Source organism: Chelonia mydas, chromosome 7 (assembly GCF_015237465.2).
Source record: "Chelonia mydas isolate rCheMyd1 chromosome 7, rCheMyd1.pri.v2, whole genome shotgun sequence".
Taxonomy (NCBI): Eukaryota; Metazoa; Chordata; order Testudines; family Cheloniidae; genus Chelonia; species Chelonia mydas.
Window position 1 is genome coordinate 27,392,942 of NC_057853.1, and position 20,486 is coordinate 27,413,427.

The following is a 20,486-nucleotide window of genomic DNA, read 5'->3' on the forward strand; positions in this document are numbered from 1 at the left end:
TTAGGCTGCAGTCTAGACATTAATAAACGGTCTTAAAAGACATAAGAATCAGTGACAGATTTTGACACAGGGCCTCTCTGCCACTCAGAAAACATGGAGAAAATAAATCAATCAGAGCAAAAAGCACTTTCATCCTAATTCTAGACAATGACCAGAGCTGTTGTCTTAACAGAATAGGTTTTTTTTTGGTCGAAAGACTGAAATCTTCTCCAATATCCTAGACTATACAGTGCATGTGAGAATATTCCAGTACTGGGCTCTGGAGAAACAGCCATGGGACTTCACTGAACTGCCTAAAACTGAGGCTTACTTAATTTAAAAAAAAAAAAAAAAAAAAAAAGTTAACAAGATCAGCTAGCAAAAATTCCAACCTCTATTATTTTGATTATTTTCACAGGGATAGAAGGCCTTCTCCAAATGCTACATACAAAAGTACAATGTGTGTACATAAGAGGCATATATTGACACTTATTCTAACAATTTTTCCTTTGAGTGTGTTCAAGACCCAGACTGAACTGGGTATGATGTCATTTCAGTCCTGTGACTCTCATGCTATCTCTTCTATATGGGAGAAATCCACAGCTCTATGAAAAGGAGATGTGTCTGATGATTAAATATCCACAGTGGCTTCCAGTTCCCCTTCAAGACATGGCAGAGTTGCTCCAATGTAGACCACATTGAAGAATACTTGATTGAAAAGTTGTGTAGTTTCAACTTGTTACGTATGATATCCTATAGTGAGGCCCTGATAGCAATGCAGCATTACCATGTGTAATTTTCTGTCCTTATTAAACCTTGGTAGAAGGTCCATTTTATGATGCATGTAAAATCCCAGAAATAGATGTGCTTAGTTACTTAGTAACTTTTAAAGAAGCTAAAGTTAGAGTAAATCAATTCACCACCTAGACACGGGTGCCATGTGCTGGTGTCCAAGTTACCATCTGATAGGGAACTAAACAATACATTCTGTACAAGGATTTGTAAGGCAGAGAAAGAAGGAAAAGTCTCACTATGGCTTGGGACTTTACGTTATTTTTATATAGATATAAAAATCACAAAGCCACCAGGAAAAAGCCTCAGTCTCTAGGGTCTTCTGTAAGTTAACACAGAACTGATCTATTGCCTGCACAGCTCTCACTGGCATCACAAATCTCCCATTAGCCTGCAGCCAAGATGACCACATCACATCTGATGAATTTCAAAATGCCAGTTGAGCCACTTCAGGCCTTATCTACCCCCAGCCAAAATGGCTACCCGGCCAAATCTTTCCTCATGTGCCTACTTTCAAAGGAACTTCCCACTGTCTCATGTCACTACCCCAGGTGTCCTCCAACTTTGGATCTCTGCATATTCCTCATCAAGGAAAAGGAAACCGACTAAAAAAAAAAATCCATAGGGTTGGGGGTCACAGGAATTACATCAGCTTGGTGACACAACACATACTGGGGGTGCTCTGCCAATGGCATCTCCCCAGTGTCTGCTTTCCTTTGTGAGGGAGGATGGGTGCAGCTACACAAGGCAGAGAGATAGGGTGTCAGGGGAAACAGAAACGAGGGGTGCTGTAAGTATCAGAAACCACTTCCCATCCAAATTTCCTACCCCACCAAACTTTGTCAATAGCTGGGCCAGGTGATAATTCTGACTACTAATTATATATACGCTTAATCAAAATTTGACATTGAATACTTTTTAAAATGAGTTGCCTACAGTTGTGAGCATCCAGTTGTCTCTTGTGTTGCAAATATTTTGTTGTCCTACTGTGGGTTTTCTGGTTTGTTGGAAGAAGACCTGATATTTACAAGAACCATAAAATATTTCACTTCATAAATATGCTTATAGCTTCCTTCACCATTGCTCTCAGTGATTACTAATGGTTTATTTCTTTTTTGGAATACGTGTTACAATGGGCTCATGTTCATATATAAAACTATGTCTGCAATGTTGTAGCCATGTTAGGCCCAGATTATGAGAGAGACAAGGCGGGTGAGATTATACCTTTTATTGGACTAACCTCTGTTGGTAGAAGAGACAAGCTTTGAGCTTACACAGACATCTTCTTCTGGTCTGGGACTAGGAAAGGTACTCAGGCCATTTCTACACTACAAACTTCTGTTGACTGCAGATAGTCGGCATACAGCCACCGCAGTTAGTATTTCACTTGTGGGAGTACATACTTGGTTCCTTGCATCAGCAGTGTGTGTACTCACCAGGAGTGCTTCTATCAATGCAGAGTGCAGTGCGCCATAGATAGGTTTCCCATTGTGCAACTCCTCACCAGCCAGCACTGCACAATGGAGCTGAAAAGAGTCACACAGGGTGACTGGGAGCATGGGAGGCAATTTCCCAGTTTGTAACTGTCTCTGTCCCATAATATGGGTCTTTCCCCTTCCCCCCAAAATCCCACAAACCTGCATAGCCCTCCTTGCTGTCCACCACTCTCTGACAAATCTGCACTATTTTCATGAACATTGCAAGCACAGAGAACACAATCCTGGAGTATTTGCAGAGCTACAAGAACCACTGAATGAGAAGGGAACATCCCGATTCCTTGGAGGACAGACTGCTGTGGGACATAAGAACCCACTCAAGGCTATTGCTGTCATTCTCAAAGCAGCTGCAGATGGAGTGTCACTTCTGGCCCTGAGAAACAAGCACTGACTGGTGGGATCACATCTTAATGCAGGTTTGGGATGATGGGCAAGTGGCTACAGAACTTTCTGATGCACAAGGACACGTCCCTGGATTGTGCATTGAGATCACCTAGCCCTCCAGTGCGGGGACAGCGAAATGAGAGACGCACTGACAGTGGAGACGCAAATGGCAATCTCACTCTGAGAACTTGCAGTGCCAGATTCCTACCAATCAGTTGGGAATCAATTTGGAGTCGGGAGATTCACCAGAAGGGCCACTGATCGCTTCCTGCTACACTGCCAGGGCTGGCTCCAGGCACCAGCTTTCCAAGCAGGTGCTTGGGGCGGCATTGAGACTGGGGCGGCAGTCTGTGTCCCGCGGCGGCAATTCGGTGGCAGATCCGCCGCTCTTCCCGCCGCAGCGGCTTTTGGGCAGCAGCTCCACCGCTCTTCCGGGCGTGGTGGCAAATCAGAGGCAGCTCTGCCGCTCATGTGACGGCGGCAATTCGGCGGTGACTGCTTGGGGCGGCAAAAGTGGTAGAGCCGCCCCTGTACACTGCACTTTGATTCCGGGCACTGTGCAGGACATAGTGGACAGATTTGTAGCAATGGGGTTCCCGAATTGCGGTGGAGCAATAGATCCACCACACACATCCCTATTTTGGCCCCAGACCACGTTGTCACTGAGTGCCTCAACAGAAAGGGCTACTTTTCTATGGTTATGCAAGCATTGTGGAGCACCAGGGGACACTTCACAGACATCAGTATGGGCTGTTAAGGGAAGTGCATGATGTTCACATCTTTAGGAACACAGGACTGATCAGAACGCTACAAGCTGGGACTTTCCTTCCCGACAAGCAGATTACCATTGGGAATGTTGAAGTGTCCATTGTGACCCTTGAGGGCCCAGCCTACCCCTTGCTCAGGAAGCCATACACCTACCAACTTGATGACACCAAGGAATGATTCAGCTGTCTGCTCACTAGCTGCAGAATGGTAGTTGAATGTGCTTTTGGTCATGTGAGTAAACACTGCCAGTGGCCCTTCAAAAGATTGGATCTCAAGGAGAAAAATATCCCCACAGTTGCAGCTGCCTGCTGTGTCCTGCATAATGTAAGTGAAGTAAAGGGAGAAGAGTTTCCACTGGGGTGGATGGCAGAGATGGAGCAGCTGTCTGCTGAATTTGAACAGCCAGATACAAGGGCTATTAGAAGAACTCAGTGGGGAGCTATTCAGATGATGGAGGCTTTGAAAGCCCATTTTAACAGTGAGCCAGAGTCTCATGTGTTGTTGGAGTGTGCTTTACCTGACCCAGCTCTCTTGTGGCTGGGTGGGAACTAGGAAGCGATGACTATCCATGTAGGAATTAGGACTGTCTAGAGATTAACAAAATTAATCACGATTAATCATAATTTTAATCGCACTGTTAAACAGTATTAAAATACCATTTATTTAAATGGTTTTGGGGTTTTCTATATTGTCAAATATAGGGTCAGGGATGGGGGCTCTGGGCTCTCATGGGGCTCTAGCCCACCCCTTCTTTCCCCCTCCCACCAATCACCCGGGATGATACGGGCTGGGGCTGCTTCAGACCCCTGCTGCCAATGCCTCCCGCCTGGCCCACAGGTATGATATTAACCCGTTGAACAAATTAATGCGTTATTTTGCTTTCAATTAATCACAGGCTTTAGCTGCGATTAACTGACAGCCCTACTAGGAATATAATATTTCTAATGCACCTATTAACGTTTTGAACCTCTGAGCTGTGTGACACTGTGCAGTAACAAGTGATTGGTTGCTTTCAGAAGGGAGCATTCAGCCGCATGTGTTATGAACTAATAGGTTAATTCTGTAACAGAATAAAATTATATTATCTAGAACAAAGTCAGAAAAGCAAGTGCAGTTTTAAAACAAATAATTTATTGTGTGTTTAATGAAAGAGAACCAAACTCAAGGGGAAAGAACATTCCTATCCATTTCAGCTTAACATACTCCAACTGGGGCTTTCACAGGTCTGTATGTGAAGCTATGATTTTCTTTAATATCCCCCAGCGTGGAGCGGTTGGGGCAGTGCTGCAACCCAGAGGCCATGCGGAACATTGAGAGGGGCATAGGAAGGTCCAGATATTGAGTTCTCAGTGGGCTGCAGAGGTAGATTCGATAGTCCTGGGCTAACCTACAGGTCCACCAAAGTCCCCAGCATCTGTGTTTACTGCCTGAGAAGCCCCATTACATCCTGGAGAATCTCCCTCTTTTCCTGTTGGGACTCTCTCCTCTACTTATTCATCCTCCAGGCTGGGTGCTCATTGTCCAATGCAGCACTGGCTTGCAGGATCATATCATCCCAAGCCCTATTCTTTCTCCTCTTCATCTGGCTCAGGCGTTCTGTGTGTGGGGGAGGTTGGGGGGGGAGGGAAGGGGAGAAGAAGAGACCCTTAAGGCCACAGAGGCAGCAGCTGACAATAAGACAGAGGTACCATTGTCAGCATATGCACCACAGAAAGCGAAACCTAAGATGCTGACCTCACTCCTTACTTCCCTGAAGTTTTAAGCTCTATATTCTTACTTTAACTTGGGATAGCTTGTGCATGGTACCAGTCACTGCACCAGCTATGGTGAGTATGGCCTGCGAGGGGCTGGGGAAAATGAAGGAGGAATTGCTTGATTGCATGTGTAAGCAAGATCTGAATGAGCTCTTCCCTGACATCTAGTGATGAGCTGCGAGAATAAGACTTCAGAAATTGACTGTTTGCACAGACACCCATACACTGTCTAGGTGGACAGCAGATGGAGCTGCTTTCCCAAAGTGATCATGCATGTCTGGTGTTGGTTACAAATCACCAATATTGAATGCAGGGGTAATGAAATGTAATCTTTATTGTATGAGTGAAGGGCAGCAGAACTGTACTTAGCCTGCCCTGAGAGGGTATAATGCTGAGCCAGCAAAGATTAAACAATCAGCAAGCTAGGCAACCTGCAAGCAACCCTTTAAGGACATATCAAAAGGGTATTGAAACAGTAAACAGGGTCTTCCTTGTAGATTGTTATCAAAGCTGTGTTAAGTAGACTACAATCTTTAACCTGTTTGCCTGTATTGTTAGAGAATACAGCTTCTAAATATGTCTATGCTTACCTGCATCCTATTGGAAATCTAACAATGTGATCTAATTAGCTTGTAGATCACAAATCCTGTTCCTGTCTTATAATGCTTCATTACTGTATTCTATTGACTTGGAGATCAAAGGGGGATACAGTAGAACCTCAGTTATGAACACCTTGGGGAAGAAGGTTGGTTGTAACTCTGCACAAAACATTATGGATATTCTTTCAAAAGTTCACAACTGAACATTGACTTCATACAGCTTTGAAACTTTACTAGGCAGAAGAGAAATGCTGCTTTAACCATCCTAATTTAAAAGAAACATGCACAAACCGTTTCCTTATCTTGCCAAATCTTTTTTTAAACTTTTCCTTTTTTTTTTTTTTTTTTTTTAAAATGTGGTTTACATTGAATACAGTACTGTACTTGCTTTTTTTTTGGTCTCTGCAGCTACCCAATTGTGTACTTCTGGTTTCAAATGAGGTGTGCGGTTGACTGGTCAGTTTATAACTCTGGTGTTCATACTGAGTTTCTACTGTATTATCATTTAGATGGGATTTGTGGTGCAATAATGTTGTCCTAATCTCTTCTCAAAACTTGTAATTCCATATAGTAAACCACCTGTGAACTGTCTTGATAATTTGAATGGCTAATTGCCTTATGTGAGTGAATACAACTAGTTTACCTGTGTATGCATAGGAAATAGAAGATTAGCTTTAAAGCAACAATCTGCACTGAATATTCTTCCATGGGCAAGGCCCTGCTGTGTCAAGAGACTTATCAGCTTGCTAGAGAATATAAAGGAAAGCCCCAGGCCTGATCCTGACATCTCAGGTCTGCTTAAACTTTAACAGGGAAGGTCTAAGCCATAAGACTGAGTTCTCCAGGTTCACTCTGGATTACCCTGGAATTCTCATGGAAGAACTAAAACAGACTCTCCACCTGAACTACCTATTGGACTATAACCTTTTAAATTGATTCCAGAAAGACTTTCACAAATCAGCAACCTCATCTCACGTAAGAAACTGACCGAAGGGGGTTGGCATCCTTTCATCTGCGAGAGACAGTGGGAATTGCAGCCTATGATGTAGATGGTTTGCAATGTCTCATGTGACTGACTAGTCCAATCCGAGATTTTCATGATCTTTGGCAGTTATTGCAAATGTATGTATCTTGGTTTGGGAGCTGCATGCTTCCTATTGGCTCTTTTCTTTTCAAGTGGCAGGAGCCAGCTTCTGTCATGGATTTTAATACCCTGACAGAGACGATGTTGCCACTTCTTACGATCACTTGCCAAGATCTAAGTTCTGTACACACTGTATGTATATTGATCTCTCAACCTTTTGCAATACATTTCCTTTTATTATTAAAACCTTCACTTTTATTTACTAAAGGATTGGCAGCAACATGATTATTGGGTAAGATCTGAAACTCCTGTTGACCCAGGGATCATGTCCAGTCACACACGGTAAATCAGGTTTTCAGTAACCCCTCACTATATTAGATTTGGCTGTCTGGAAGGAAGTCAAGGGCTGGAATACTTAAAGGGGACTATATTTGGCTTCTTGGTGACCACTGTGGAACAGAACGGGTTTTGTTACTGGCTTGGTGAATTTAATTATAGATTCAACCAGTTTTGGGGATTGGCTGCCCTATTCCATGCAGTCTGCTCTGAGACTAGCATTCCTCAGTATGGCCCATCCAGGCACCCAGTCACAGGGTGTCACCCGAAAATGAACCTTGCTAAGCAAAGAGTAGAGATGCCAAATTCCAGTGGAGATGAGAGAGGATGAGGACAGGTGTTTCGTTGTGCTAATGTGGACTCTGCCTAAAGAGTCCTAGATGCCCTTTAACCTTCCCCTCTCCAGTATTTAAAGACAGAGCTTATTAGAGTCAATTGAGAGTCATTGTTTCTGTTCAGTGATTACTAGAGCTGACATCACTGAGAAGCAGGTCTAAGGTTATGCCTTAGTTCTGGTCTAGGAACAGTGGTAAAGTGAAAGAATGCAGAAGCTGTACTGGCAGTGAGGTTCTCTGGTACCCCGTGAAGTCACTAAGAGCTGAAATCTAGAGATTTCTGAATTTCTAAGTGGTGGAACCTCAGAACATGGGATCACAGATGCAGCAGTGAGCATCCAAAAGTGGCAGCAACTGACCACCAGCAGCAGAGAAAAGCAGTCAGTTGTAGAGGTACTGATTGACACACACCCCACCCTGGTATAGAAGGTGAATGTGACACTGCAACCTATATTCTTCATAGTGTTATGGTTATGTCTTATGAGGTGTCTAAGGAAAAGTTATGATTTGCTGAATATGATTATCCTATTTGTATGAATGTATCATTTTTGTACCTGAAGTTATGACTATTGACTATGTATCTGTATTCCAAATGTGCTACTCTAGAAAACACCCACAGCAAGCCTTTCAGGTATAACAATGAAGAAGCTAGACAGTGCTGATGGTCTATCAGCAAAGACAATGGACAAGCTTAGCTTTCCTGTAAACGTTTCAGCCAGCTTGTAAGTAACGGCTGCTATGACTCAACAAGAGCATGATATTGAACTCCATTTTGGCACCTGTACTTTTCCATAAACTGGCTGGGAATGGAGTTTGGAGCAAAGGGTTCCTGCCATATCGTACAGCTATATCATAGATACACTTGCATATTATGGCACACGTGTACTACATGTCAGAGACATATGTGATGTTATGGGATTTGTAATGCCCTGTATTACATACAACTTCATACCCTATTACATACCTCTGTCTTGGGCATGTGATTAAGCATTTTGCTAAACATGGGCCTAAGTCTTAGAAAATGAGGAGTCCTTGTGAGGTCAGTATTGACTATTAACATACTCATGCACAGTTACTTGCTGATTTTATTCCTGTTATTTAACAGTTCTGTTATATCAAATGTATCCAAAATGCCTTCATGCTGAAACTATATGCAAAGTATAAAAGACATCCAAATCCTCAAGAAGCTTGTTTTATGTTTCCTTAGCACACAAGGGGTCCATTCACACTTACTCTATGCATTAATATGGGATATTAAAAGTGTAAAAATATAGCTATGTCACTGTAATATATAAATATTTTCATTTTTAATTATGATTAATTATCCAGTTCTATTGTGAGTTCCTTGAAACATTGCAGACTATTATCTTTAAATATACATTACTATAACATTTTTTCAAGCTTGCAAGTGAAGCAGCATATGCTTAAGAGTTTGCAGGATCAGGTAATTCATTTTTAAGAAGGATTTTTTTCAGTAAAGGGAAAACAAAGTTACATGTTAACTGGAAAACCAAATGCACATTGCTTGCAGTAGGTATGTAGTAACATTTAAGGTACAGGAATTCTTTGGTAGAAGTAACACTGGTTTCAGAATCAGCTTGTAAAGTAAGGTCTTTATCCAGGAAAAAAAGAACAAATAAAAACCAAAACTCAAGTGCTTAACTTTACACAGTTACACACCAACCAAAGTTCACCATTGGGGAAAAATTCAAGTAAGATAATATAGGTTTCAGAGTAGCAGCCATGTTAGTCTGTGTTCGCAAAAAGAAAAGGAGTACTTGTGGCACCTTAGAGACTAATAAATAAATTTGTTAGTCTAAGGTGCCACAAGTACTCCTTTTCTTTTTAAGATAATATAGTGTCTGTAATGAAGTCCACTCACCATTAGGTGCCCACTCATGTCCAGGCTGGCTTAGCACTTATTTCACTGCCCATGGTAACTCTTCCTCTTCCAGTAACTTAGCCCACCAACAGAGTCACTCTCTTAAATCCACCCTTTCTGGGATCACAACTCTCCAAACTGAAAGTCCCCAAAAGTGTTCTTAAAGACAAACAAAAATCCTTTGCACCTCTCTGGGACTCTTCCTCAGCCAGTTGTCAGCTCAGCCAACAACCCCCTTGTTAGCGGCAATAACCCTTGGTGTGAGCTTGTATACCCCCTTTCTTAGGGCTAGGAGCAGTTCCACTATATACTCTGCACTCCAGCCCAGGTGCCTGTACCAAACAGCTAGGTCTGTTCCTTTACCCAGGCTGCAATTGTCCCTGCCACTTCCTACCTAGCCTCTTAAGTTTTCATGTGGATCTTGGCTTAACCAGTGTCTCTCCCAGGCTTTCCTACCTCCAGAGTTTTTCCTAGTCTCTTCCTTGTTTGGGTAGGGTCTTTCCCTGACCTCCTAGCCTAAAGAACTTCTTACTGTCTGAGCTTTCTGCTTGCTTCTCTCACTCTCCATCTCATTTCCTCAGATGAGCTTTATCCTTACTTAGGTCTAGCTCTCATTCACACTACCACATCCACCTTCTGCCCTTTGTGGGAAATGTGCCTGACTCTGCTCAGGTGGAATCATTGTGTAATCAAGTTGGCTTAGCCTCATGTTCTCCAGCCCACAGGGCAAGCCACTCTCTTACAGTGCCCTTAGTGAATATTTGGGGAGTAAGTTGTACACACAAGTGGTGACATGTGAAAAAGTACTAACCTGCTGGAGAGAGAGGAAAAATAAAGGTGAGGAAAAGCAGTCATCACTGCTGGATCAATGGGAATGAAAAAGGTCATGACAACAGCCCAAGGAATTAGATAACATTGAAGTCATGTGCTGACAAAAAATAAACTTATGCTATAGAAGAAAGAAAATATAAATTTTAAATTAAAAGTGTAAATTGCAAAATCATATAAAGATAGAAAGTGTTATAATAAAAACACTGTGATGTGATTGTTTAGTTGGCAGCATCAATTTTTACTATCCTATTCAAACCATAAATTACATAACACAATGACATCCATATGCATTGTTAGCCAAAGTAAATGATCATGCACCAAGGACAGTAAGAGTAATGAAAATACAGTTGTTAAAATAAATACATTAGGAGTGAAAATAATGTAGTCTGGTGTACAGGTAATGGAGCATCATTCAACAGCAGATAAGAGCTGCTATGAGGCTATACGCAGACAAGTTACACCAACACACCCGGGCAAGGGATTCTTTTAAACACCAGAAACACCTATGATAATTATGAAAATGTTTAGGACAGTGTGTTTGTAAATGATTTCACTGAATCAAGGCTCCTTTGGCCGCTCTGTACATCCTTTCAGATGAAGAGGAGATACGTGGGCTAGGTAGTGGACCACCCTGTTCCTTTCACAGCCCTGGGGAGGGGATGCTGAGGTGGACCGTCCACAGAGAAACACCCGTCTCTGCCCCCCCCAATCTGGGCAACCACTACGGAGCGCTCACCCCTTTTGCAAAAACTCTCATCCCTTCTGCCCTTCCCTACCCTGGGGTTTCCCCTTCTCCTCCTCTAGCCTCTCCCCTTCCCTTCCTCTGCCCGAGCCAACTCTACCCACCTCCCACCTTGACCGGCCTCCTCCTCTGCCCCCTTTAATCGCCCCGCCCCCTTATTATTATTATTATTATTATTTTTGGAGGGGTCAGGGCAAGAAAGGGCAGCGCCTTCGGCGAGAGTTACTGCGCATGCTCCATAGCCGCCCCGGAAGACGTCCTGCCCGGAAGAAGCGACTTGCGACACGACAGCAGCGCGCGGAGGGGCGGCCATGGTTTACATTTCGAACGGTGAGGCGCGGGGGCTGGGGGTTGAAGCGCCGGGAAGCCGGCGAGGGGGGAGGGGCTTTGTCCCTGGCGCAGGGCGGGTCGCTCGGGGGGGGGAGCGGGACCCGCCCGAGCCCTGCGCCTTCTCCTCACCTCGGGGTCTGGACAGCCCGGGCGCCGCTGCTGTGCCAAGTGCGGCGCTGTCAGAGGGGCCTGGGCTGCTGCCGCCTGGCGTGGCTCGCACTCGCGGGGGCCGGCAGGCGAACACCAGGCTCCGGGTGTCCGGGAATCGAAGTGGGGCTTAGCTGCCAGGGGAGCAGGAAGCGCAGCCAGCAGCAGCAGCACAGGTCACCTCAGGTTTGGTGCCCGGCTGTGCCCCCTGTCTGAAAAATCTCCCTTCCATTGAATGTAAAGCGATGGGCTGTGAAACCTCAGCCTTTCCTCTCTGTTCAGACAGAAAGTGCCTGCAGACGGCCAGGGCTTTGGAGCGGAGCCCGGGGCTGGAGCGCGGAGCAAGTGGCGCTGCAGGTTTTTGCCTGGAGCGGAGCCGGAGCACAGCTCCAAAGCCCTGGATGGGACACTGTCTCTTCCTCACTGTGTCATTACTAAAGTAGACACACGTAACTATGAAGCAGAGGCCATAGGCAAGAACCTGCTTTATCTGATTCTCACAAACTTATCTGGACCTACTATTCTGTATTTCCTATCCTGAGCCATGTTAATTTGAAAGGCATCCGAATCTCCCAAAATCTAGAGACAATAATAAACGTTTTTCTTGCTAATGTCACATGGCAAAGACACTAACAAGTATTAGGAATTTTACAACTTAGCTCTCAACCCTTCATTTCTAGCTTGCTGTAAGCCTTTGTTCTATAATGGTTAATGTTTAGTAAACTGCTTTGTTAGACTTTATGAGCCTGGAATAGACTTGTTATTAGCCCGGGGTGGGCAAACTTTTTGGCCAGGGCCATGTTTTGGTATGAAAACTGTATGGTGTGCCATGAATGCTCACAAAACTGGGGCTGGGGTGCAGGAGGGGGTGTGGGCTCTGGCTGGGGGTGTGGGCTCTGGCTGGGGGTGTGGCCAGAAATGAGGACTTCATGGTGCGGGAGGAGGCTCTGGGCTGGAGCAGGGCGTTGCCGTGCAGGCGGGGAGGCTCTGGTTGGAGGTGTGGGCTCTGGGGTGAGGGATTTCAGGTGTAGAAGGGTGCTCCAAGCTGAGACCAAGGGGTTCAGAGAGCGGGAGGAGGATCAGGGCTCGGGTTAGGGCTCTGGGGTGGGACCAGAAATGAGGAGCTCAGGGTGTGGGAGGGGGCTCCGGGTTGGGGCGTGGGAGGCAGTCAGGGGTGCAGGTTCTGGCCGGTGCTTACCTTAAGCAGCTCCTGGAAGCAGGGGGGTGTCCTGGCTCCTATGCAAAGGTGCAGCCAGGCGGCTCTGTGTGCTGCCCTGTCTGCAGGCACCACCCCTGCAGCTCCCATTAGCTGCAGTTCCTGACCAATGGGAGCTGTGGGGGTGGCGGTTGGGGTGGGGGCAGTATGTGCAGCCCCCTGGCTGCCCCTAAGCATAGGAGCCAGAGTGGAGCGTGCAGCTGCTTCCGGGAGCCTCAACATGCACATGCAGAGTGGCCTCAGACCCCACTCCCTGGTTGGAGTGTGGGAGTAGGGCAAGCCCCAGACCCCGCTCCCCAGCAGGAGCTTGAGGGCCAGTTTAAATCAGCCGGAGGGCTGGATGTGGGCCCCGGGCCGTACTTTGTGTTAGGGGGCTTATTCCTTCACCCACTTACTTCCCTGGTCCTTCTCGCATGAACAGAGAGCAACAATACCCAAAGTCCAAAGGTGCAAACAATTCGATGTTTATTGGGGTGAACTTCCAGCAAGCATGATTCCAGTTTCCTTCCTTAGTATCTTCCTTCCCAGCTCTGATACCACAGAGCCTTACACCTGTGTCCCTGTTCCCATTCCTGCCCTTAGCCAGACATTATTCCAATTTCCTTACCCCCATTCCCTGGTCCCATTTCCCCCTTTAGCAAAACATGATTCCAATTTCCGCACCCCCATTCCCTGTTCCCATCTCCCCCACCCACACTCCCACCCACGCCCACTCACTTCCTCATTGACTACAGATTATATAGTAAAACTTGAGTTCTGCTTAGCTATACCTTAACCAATCATTTTCCTGAAATTTAACTAACCAATCCTAACATATTGTAACATGATTATGTAACCAATTATATCCCACCACCTTAATTAGTTTACACCCAGCAAAATTAATTACACAGCAGACAGGAACAATCACAGAACCAGACAGAGATTATACAGACAAATAATAGCAAAGTGGGAACTATAATGACAAGACAATACAGAAGTGAGGATTTCACATCCCAGCTATTGATAAGTGAGTTCTTGCCAGACAGGATGCTATCAAACTAAGTTTCCTTTTACATTTTCTAGGCACTTCCCTTTCTCTGGAGGTGATAGGAATACAATCCTGTCCTGATAGTGCCTAACAGCCCAATAGCACCTTATTTCAATGTGACTAGTTTGGAATGTGAGGATGTGACTGTTCGCTTCCTAGCTTATGGCTACCTCTGCTGCTTAGCCAAAGGCCTTAGCCTAAGAACAGGGCCTCAAACTGTCACAGTAAGAGAAGGCCCTTACACCAGCAGACAGTGATTTTGATTCTTTCTTTTATACCTCTAGAACTAGCCAAGTGATAAGAATACACCTAAATTCTTAAAGTACAGGCCTTTGCAGACAGGCCTGAATATCTATATCCTAACACTTTGCCCACCCCGTATTAGCCCCTGTGTAGTACATTTGTAGCCAGTTAATCATTAGTCTAGACTAAAGACTGGCCTGGACCAAAACTCCAGGGGTGAAATGCTGGCCCGATTGAAGTCAGTAAGAGTTTTGCTATTTACTTTGATGGGGCCAGATTTGCACATGATATCTAAACCCCACCAATCTTGAGGAAGCTAAGAACTGGAACTAAATTGTGTAGCTCAGGCTTATCTCTAACTAAATGTATTTTGATAGCAGATAGTGGTTTTCTAAGTAAAAATATTGCCACATATGAAACATAAACACAGAATTGTTTTTCATGGTTAATTTACCTTATATGCAGTGCAAATTTTGATGGTGGTGTTTCACTTTATATAAGTGAATCAGCTTGTGCAGTTTTATTTTTACAAAGGTGTAATATAACTACAAGAAAAGAAACTTGCCAGTGGCAATATTTGTAAAATGTATTTTCTCTCTGACATCTGCTGATTCACTGTTTATGATATTTGCTGGTAATATTTTTAAATATCATTGATAGCTGATGAATAATATATTTTTTTCATTTAACGTACCATACATTAAAATGCCATTCAGTGATACAAATCAATTCCATTGTATTTACTGTATCCTTTATGTTATAGGACAAGTGTTGGATACCCAGAGTCGGGCTCCTTGGAGTTTGTCATTTATAACAGACTTCTTCTGGGGAATAGCAGATTTTGTGGTTTTATTGTAAGTATTCATGTAATGTTTAAGTATTGTCAAGTTACTAAATGAAGCAAGTATTAATTTGCCTTGGAGAAACAAACGCACAAATATACATATTTTGCAAAGCAATATTGTAGAGCTACTACTTTGTTGCAAATGTCCACAGTAGTTCCCTGAGCATGTTAGGTCTTTCTTCTGTTCCATTTCATGCATCAGATTGGATGGCTTTAAAAAAATACTCTGTATGAATCTAAAAAGCTGGGAGAAAACTGATACTAACTCGTTACAGCTGGATTTTAATGTATCGTAGCTGCTGTCAGCTAAATATTGATCATTTTAGTCATCATTACTTCTAATTCTCTAAATAGTTATTGAAGGGTATATGTTTTGGTGGAATTGTTTCTAGTACTCAGTCAAATAAGTGTATCAACAAACCTTGGGGCAGCAATGCCTAGGTCAGTAGTTTGTAGCTGGCATAAAAATAACCGCAGAGTGGTAATCACAATTTACTGCATGCATGAGCAAATCTAATTTACCTGGAGTTGAGACAGAATCTAAACTTGAAGACTGAATGACACTTCTGCAGACTTCACTTATGCTTTTCACTGTTTAAATTCAAGGTTTGACTTTTATGCACACCTTGCAGTTAGAGAAGCTAGAATGTACGCAAGTACATATGGAACATGTTGTATAATGCTTAGTATTCAACTTAGGTTTATTTCAATCTTAAATCAATTTGGAATTATTTAAACTCTTTACTCAATTTTTGACCCATTAACTAGTAGTTAGAAATAGAATTTCTGATCTCCTCTTATTCAGAAATAACAAGTAACTTGAAAAATAGTATAATCCAAGTATCCTTTCTGGTGCTAATGTACAATACTTCCATTATTGAACACCAGTTACTGCTTTTGCATCCAGTGTTTTGCCATATATTCCAGCATTGCTGGAAAACTGTTAATTTCTAGCATTCAACTCCTATCACTCTTGTTTCCTTTATTTTTAGCTTCCAGAGCATTGTTCAGCCAGATTTGAGAAGGAGAGGCTATACATCTTCCTCAAACTCAAGATATGATGATGGAAGAGGGTATTGCTTTTCTTCAACTTCCTATGTTTAGATGATTATTTTATTTTTTTTTATGTTAGGAGAATGTTTTAGCATAAACTGTTTAGAGTCATGGTGCTTTACTTTAACTAAGAACAAATTGAGAAGTCATACCAAGAAATTTAAGACATATGTAACTTTATATAATACAAATTCATCATTCTCTTTTACTTTATCTGTTGCATAGCCTAAAATTCAAGAATACAACTCCTAACTCATATTTAACAGCATTTTCCAATTGTATGTAGTGGAAGATATTACATTTTTCTTGGTTTTATTTGGCTGAAATCTTTCTCTTATTATATATTCACGGGTTAGACCTTTAGCCTACACATAGATAACTTCTCACTTCCACGTGGAATGGAGGGCTTAGGCGACCATAAATACTAGGATACATACCTTCCTATATCTGTTTTTTTTGTTTGTTTGTTTTTTGCAAACTGTGAAGAGTCTGGACCAATAAGCAGTCTCTGTCACAGGATAGGAGTCAGGATCTCTTCATGAATGGTCCTAGCCTCTTATGCATCCCCTGATATCTGCCAATTTGAGGGAGACTTTACTTCTGAGGGGAAGGGGTAGTTTGGAGCAGTCTTCACAAGGGAATCCTTGTGGAGATTTTCTTGTCGAAAGCTTCCTCCTGCAGCTTTTCACATGGAAGGGGTCAATTCAGCTCTTTGTTTTTAGCAGTCAGACACTTGCAGTACACAAAAGGGGAAAGATGTTGTAATGGGAACTTAGGAACAGTGTATTTGCACCTGATGGAGACCATTGTCACGGTTGCATAGTGATGGACAATATTTACTGATGTTTTCCCCACTCTCTAATTAGGCCTCCAGGAAATCCTCGTCGTAGGATGGGTCGGATAAATCACGGCGGTGGAGGTCCCAGTCCACCACCCATGGCTGGAGGAGGATGAGGAAGGTAACTTACAGTTTGTTATATCATGCTTAGAACTTACTTCAAAAGCAGTGGAAGTCTTAATAAGAATTAAACTTGCAGGTAGAATTCATAATAATAGAAGAATAATGGGTAATTTTACCCTGCTCTTGCAAAAGTTATTAAAAATAAATGAAAGAAAAGTCAAGGGAATCAGAAAACTACATGATAGAACAAAAAGGAGTATATTTATAGACTTCTTATTATACTTTTGGTTCAGAAATGGTGAACTTCCACAAGAATTCCTTACAGATTTTTGATATATCTTTCCCTAGGCAACGAGAGAGAGAGAGATACATAATATAATTAGATTTGCTGGGGTGCGATTGGGAATGTAAAATAGAGCTTTACACCTTTTTGATTCATGATTTCAGTCCCATGCAGATCAACAAGGGAGTGAAGCTTCCCACTATCTAATGGATATCTAGTGGTCTATGAGAGATCAAATGCATTTCATCTGTATCGCCTTAGCCAAGCATCCACTTCACATCACCACCCCAACAGTTAGCACTGATTACCAACTTTATAGGCTGTCTCAGCAAAGGGATGGAGGATTGATTGGGCAATAGAGACTAAACTCTCCTCTGACCACTAAAAGTTGTCTGCCCATAGCAGGGCTGAAGCACAGTGGTGGGGCACTGAGGGACGCTTCCACTCCTGCTGCCTGTGCAGTACCTATTCTGTCAAACCTCAGGCTTTTACTGGTTTTAGGAAGGCATGCATAAACTTAATTAAATCAGTTTCCAGCTAAAATGTTTTTAACAGTTTGCATGGTCCACAGTGGCCGCCCGATGTGACAGTCTTGTTTAAAAGATATATTCTGGCTGGGTAGTTAAAACACTGTTCCCTAATATGAATAAAAACCTTGCATGGTCTCTGTACCCTGTAATATTTTTTTATTATAATTACATTACCATGTAAGTTTGTACACATAATTATAATATAGCATAACAAAAATAGTTAGAAAAAGTACTTTAAAGGCTTAATATAATTTTATCCCAAACCCCCTACAGTTGTATGATCCTATAGCTAAAAATGGTACCTTAATTCAATATGACTGTTACAAACACTTGCAAATCAAATTTAATCTTGCTGTTGTATGTCTGATCTAATCCTGTATTTACACAGTTATATTATGGTATTTTAAAACAATTGGACAATGAAACTTTTCTCAAGAAATAAAATATTTAAAAAAAAAACAAAAAAACCCAACTACAACTGTAAAAAGCCATGGTAGAATGTTACGTAAAAGTAAAGACCTGTGGGTAGTGCTGCTTTTATTTGGTAATTAGCAAATCTGTACATGGTTAATAGAAGACTTTCAAAAGTAATTGGTTTTAAAGAGTGAGAAGTTTCTTTTCCATTTAACACATACAACACAATGTTTTTTCTAGTTAAGCTGTAATATTTTGAATGGCTTTATTTTGCCAATTTATGTTGGATTTATTAATGGCCAATTTTTTAATATGAATGAACATCATCATCTTAAATTTTTTTCTTCGTGAGAAGATAGATACACATGAACCAAATGTCCAGTAATTCCTGGTTTAAAAACTAAATATGGCAAACAGTTCTGGTTCTAGAAACAGTAAATGTTAGTCTTTCTTACAACTGCATTTCCATTTTTTAGACCCTTTGATACATTAAGTTTATTCAGTTTTGTCTTGTTTCATTTGGTAAATATAATTTTTGGATTTCTTTTTGTTTCAACTAGAGAAGAAGTGAAAAACAGTTCTCTTGTACCACAGCATCATGAACTGTATTAATAATGTGTGGTATGCTCAGACGTAGACAACTTGAACATTTTTGGCATACCTCAAAAATGGTGGCTATATTTTAAAAAAAATTTCTACAGCACTGTGTGATGGGATTCCCAAGGTGCAACCTGGAACTCTAGGACCGCTGTGCCACTTTCATTTCCCAGCCTGCGCTGTCTCTCATAATGCTTTGCTAGTGACAAGCAGCAAACCCCTACAGGCGCTATCATCACTCACCACAACGGCATATGGAGCTCCACACCCAGCTAGATTGCATGAATGCTCCCAGAGCCAGTCATGATCACACAGAGAAAGGCACCAGCCAAATCCCCCCAGCTCCCAGCACTGTGTAAATTTATTTATTGGTTCATCACTTCATCAATAGAAAGTGGATATACACCAGCCTTTGCAAACCTGAGCAGTTTTGCCACACACTTTGTACAAACTCACTGGTAAAGATAAACAGTTAAACAAATATATTGACTATAAAAGATAGGCAAAAAATCAGAGTTAGTTACCAAAAGAAAAGAAAATATAAGCATGCAGTCTAAACTCTCAACCCTATTAGACTGGACAACATCTAGGTTAAGCAGTTTTTCTCACTCCACTGGATATTGCAGTTCATAGTACACAGGATTCACCCTTGAAATCTGGGCTGCTCTCTCCTCTCTTGGACTCTTAAGTCTTCTCAGTGTCCTTGTTGCTTGCAGCATAGGTAGAGGCAGAAGAAAGGCCAAGCGTGTGGCCACTGTGTTCTGTTTTATACCCTTAGTCGATGTGCTTGGAGAACACAAGTCCAGGCATTTCTGGTGGGCATTGCTAAGGGCATGTCTTCACTAGCAATGTTAAAGCACTGGCCGCAGCAGCGCTTTAACGTGGCTGTGTAGTCGCGGCATAGCGCTCAGAGAGAGCTCTCCCAGTGCTATTAAAAAAACAAAACAAAACACTTCCACGAGGAGAATAGCTACCAGTGCTGGTGCACTGTCTACACTGGCACTTTACAGCACTGAAACTTGCGGTGCTCACGGGGGTGTTTTTTCACACCCCTGAGCGAGAAAGTCGCAGCGCTGTAAAGTGCCAGTGTAGACAAGCCCTGAGTCCCCAAGCAAGGTTGAGCAATTCCCCTGGTGTGTCCTTATGCAGGGGAGTCATTGAATTGTAACTCCCTTGCTGGACAATGGCTGTGGATGGGTTGTTTGACACCCCGCCCGGACATTGATTACTTTCCTTGCTGTTGTCTCTGGGGAGCTAATATCTGGCTGATTCCCCAACTCACATCATGTTTTAGTGACAACTGTACAACGCAATTCTCATAACTACATATGCATTAATGATATACACATATGATTAGAAAAATGACTTTCAGCAGATCATAATCTTTCCCCTGATACCTCACATGGCCCGCTTTATATGTAAGATCACAGTTCTATAGAAACGAGGAATATGGGGATTACAGGGCACTCCTGCAAGGTACAGAATGTCACATGCTGTACTTAGCCTTTAGATCTATGAATTGCTATTTCCTTTGTTTAAAATGGGTGCTTTATGTAATATAAATGTAAAATAGTAGGGCAAACAAAACTTATTTTACTATTTATTTGTAGGTAAATGCCTGCTTCTTAGGACAGGCAACTGGACTTACACATTTGCAAGACTAAAGGGAAGAAGCATTAGATGATGGACCAAACGAGTGGGAATGTTGTGAATGTGTATGCCTAATGGAAACTGCTCTGCAATTAAGCAGATAATGAAGTTGTGCTGGGAATTCCTTCTTCCAGGATCCAGTGTAACTGAAGTGCAGTGTTATTAAATGCACATGTTATTTACTGTCTGTCTCAAAGCCTTTTTGTATAGTTTGTGAATATTTTATTGTAGTGGCAAAGTAATAAGCAAATATATTTGGCTTTGCAAAA

The 20,486-nt window shown here is 42.6% G+C and overlaps 1 protein-coding gene across 3 annotated transcripts; it reads left to right on the forward strand.

Moving 5' to 3' along the window:
• The first annotated feature begins 11,166 nt into the window (after positions 1–11,166).
• SELENOK (selenoprotein K) lies at positions 11,167–20,486 on the forward strand. 3 transcript variants are annotated; one of them, XM_043550458.1, is made up of 5 exons: positions 11,167–11,312; positions 14,709–14,799; positions 15,782–15,862; positions 16,709–16,801; positions 20,178–20,486. In XM_043550458.1, exons 1-5 carry the CDS (start codon positions 11,294–11,296, stop codon positions 20,179–20,181), a joined length of 288 nt encoding a protein of 95 aa, XP_043406393.1. In that variant the 5' UTR covers positions 11,167–11,293; the 3' UTR covers positions 20,182–20,486. The 3 variants fall into 3 exon arrangements, with proteins under 3 accessions (XP_043406393.1, XP_007068265.3, XP_037761040.1); XM_007068203.4 differs by lacking the exon at positions 20,178–20,486 and having other exon boundaries at positions 11,175–11,312; positions 16,709–16,805; XM_037905112.2 differs by lacking the exon at positions 20,178–20,486 and having other exon boundaries at positions 11,175–11,312; positions 16,709–16,796.

Coding starts and splice junctions, on each gene's coding strand:
- SELENOK (XM_037905112.2), top strand. Junction 14,800..15,781: donor GCAGATTTTGTGGTTTTATT/GTAAGTATTCAT, acceptor CTTTATTTTTAG/CTTCCAGAGCATTGTTCAGC. Junction 15,863..16,708: donor AGATATGATGATGGAAGAGG/GTATTGCTTTTC, acceptor CTCTCTAATTAG/GCCTCCAGGAAATCCTCGTC.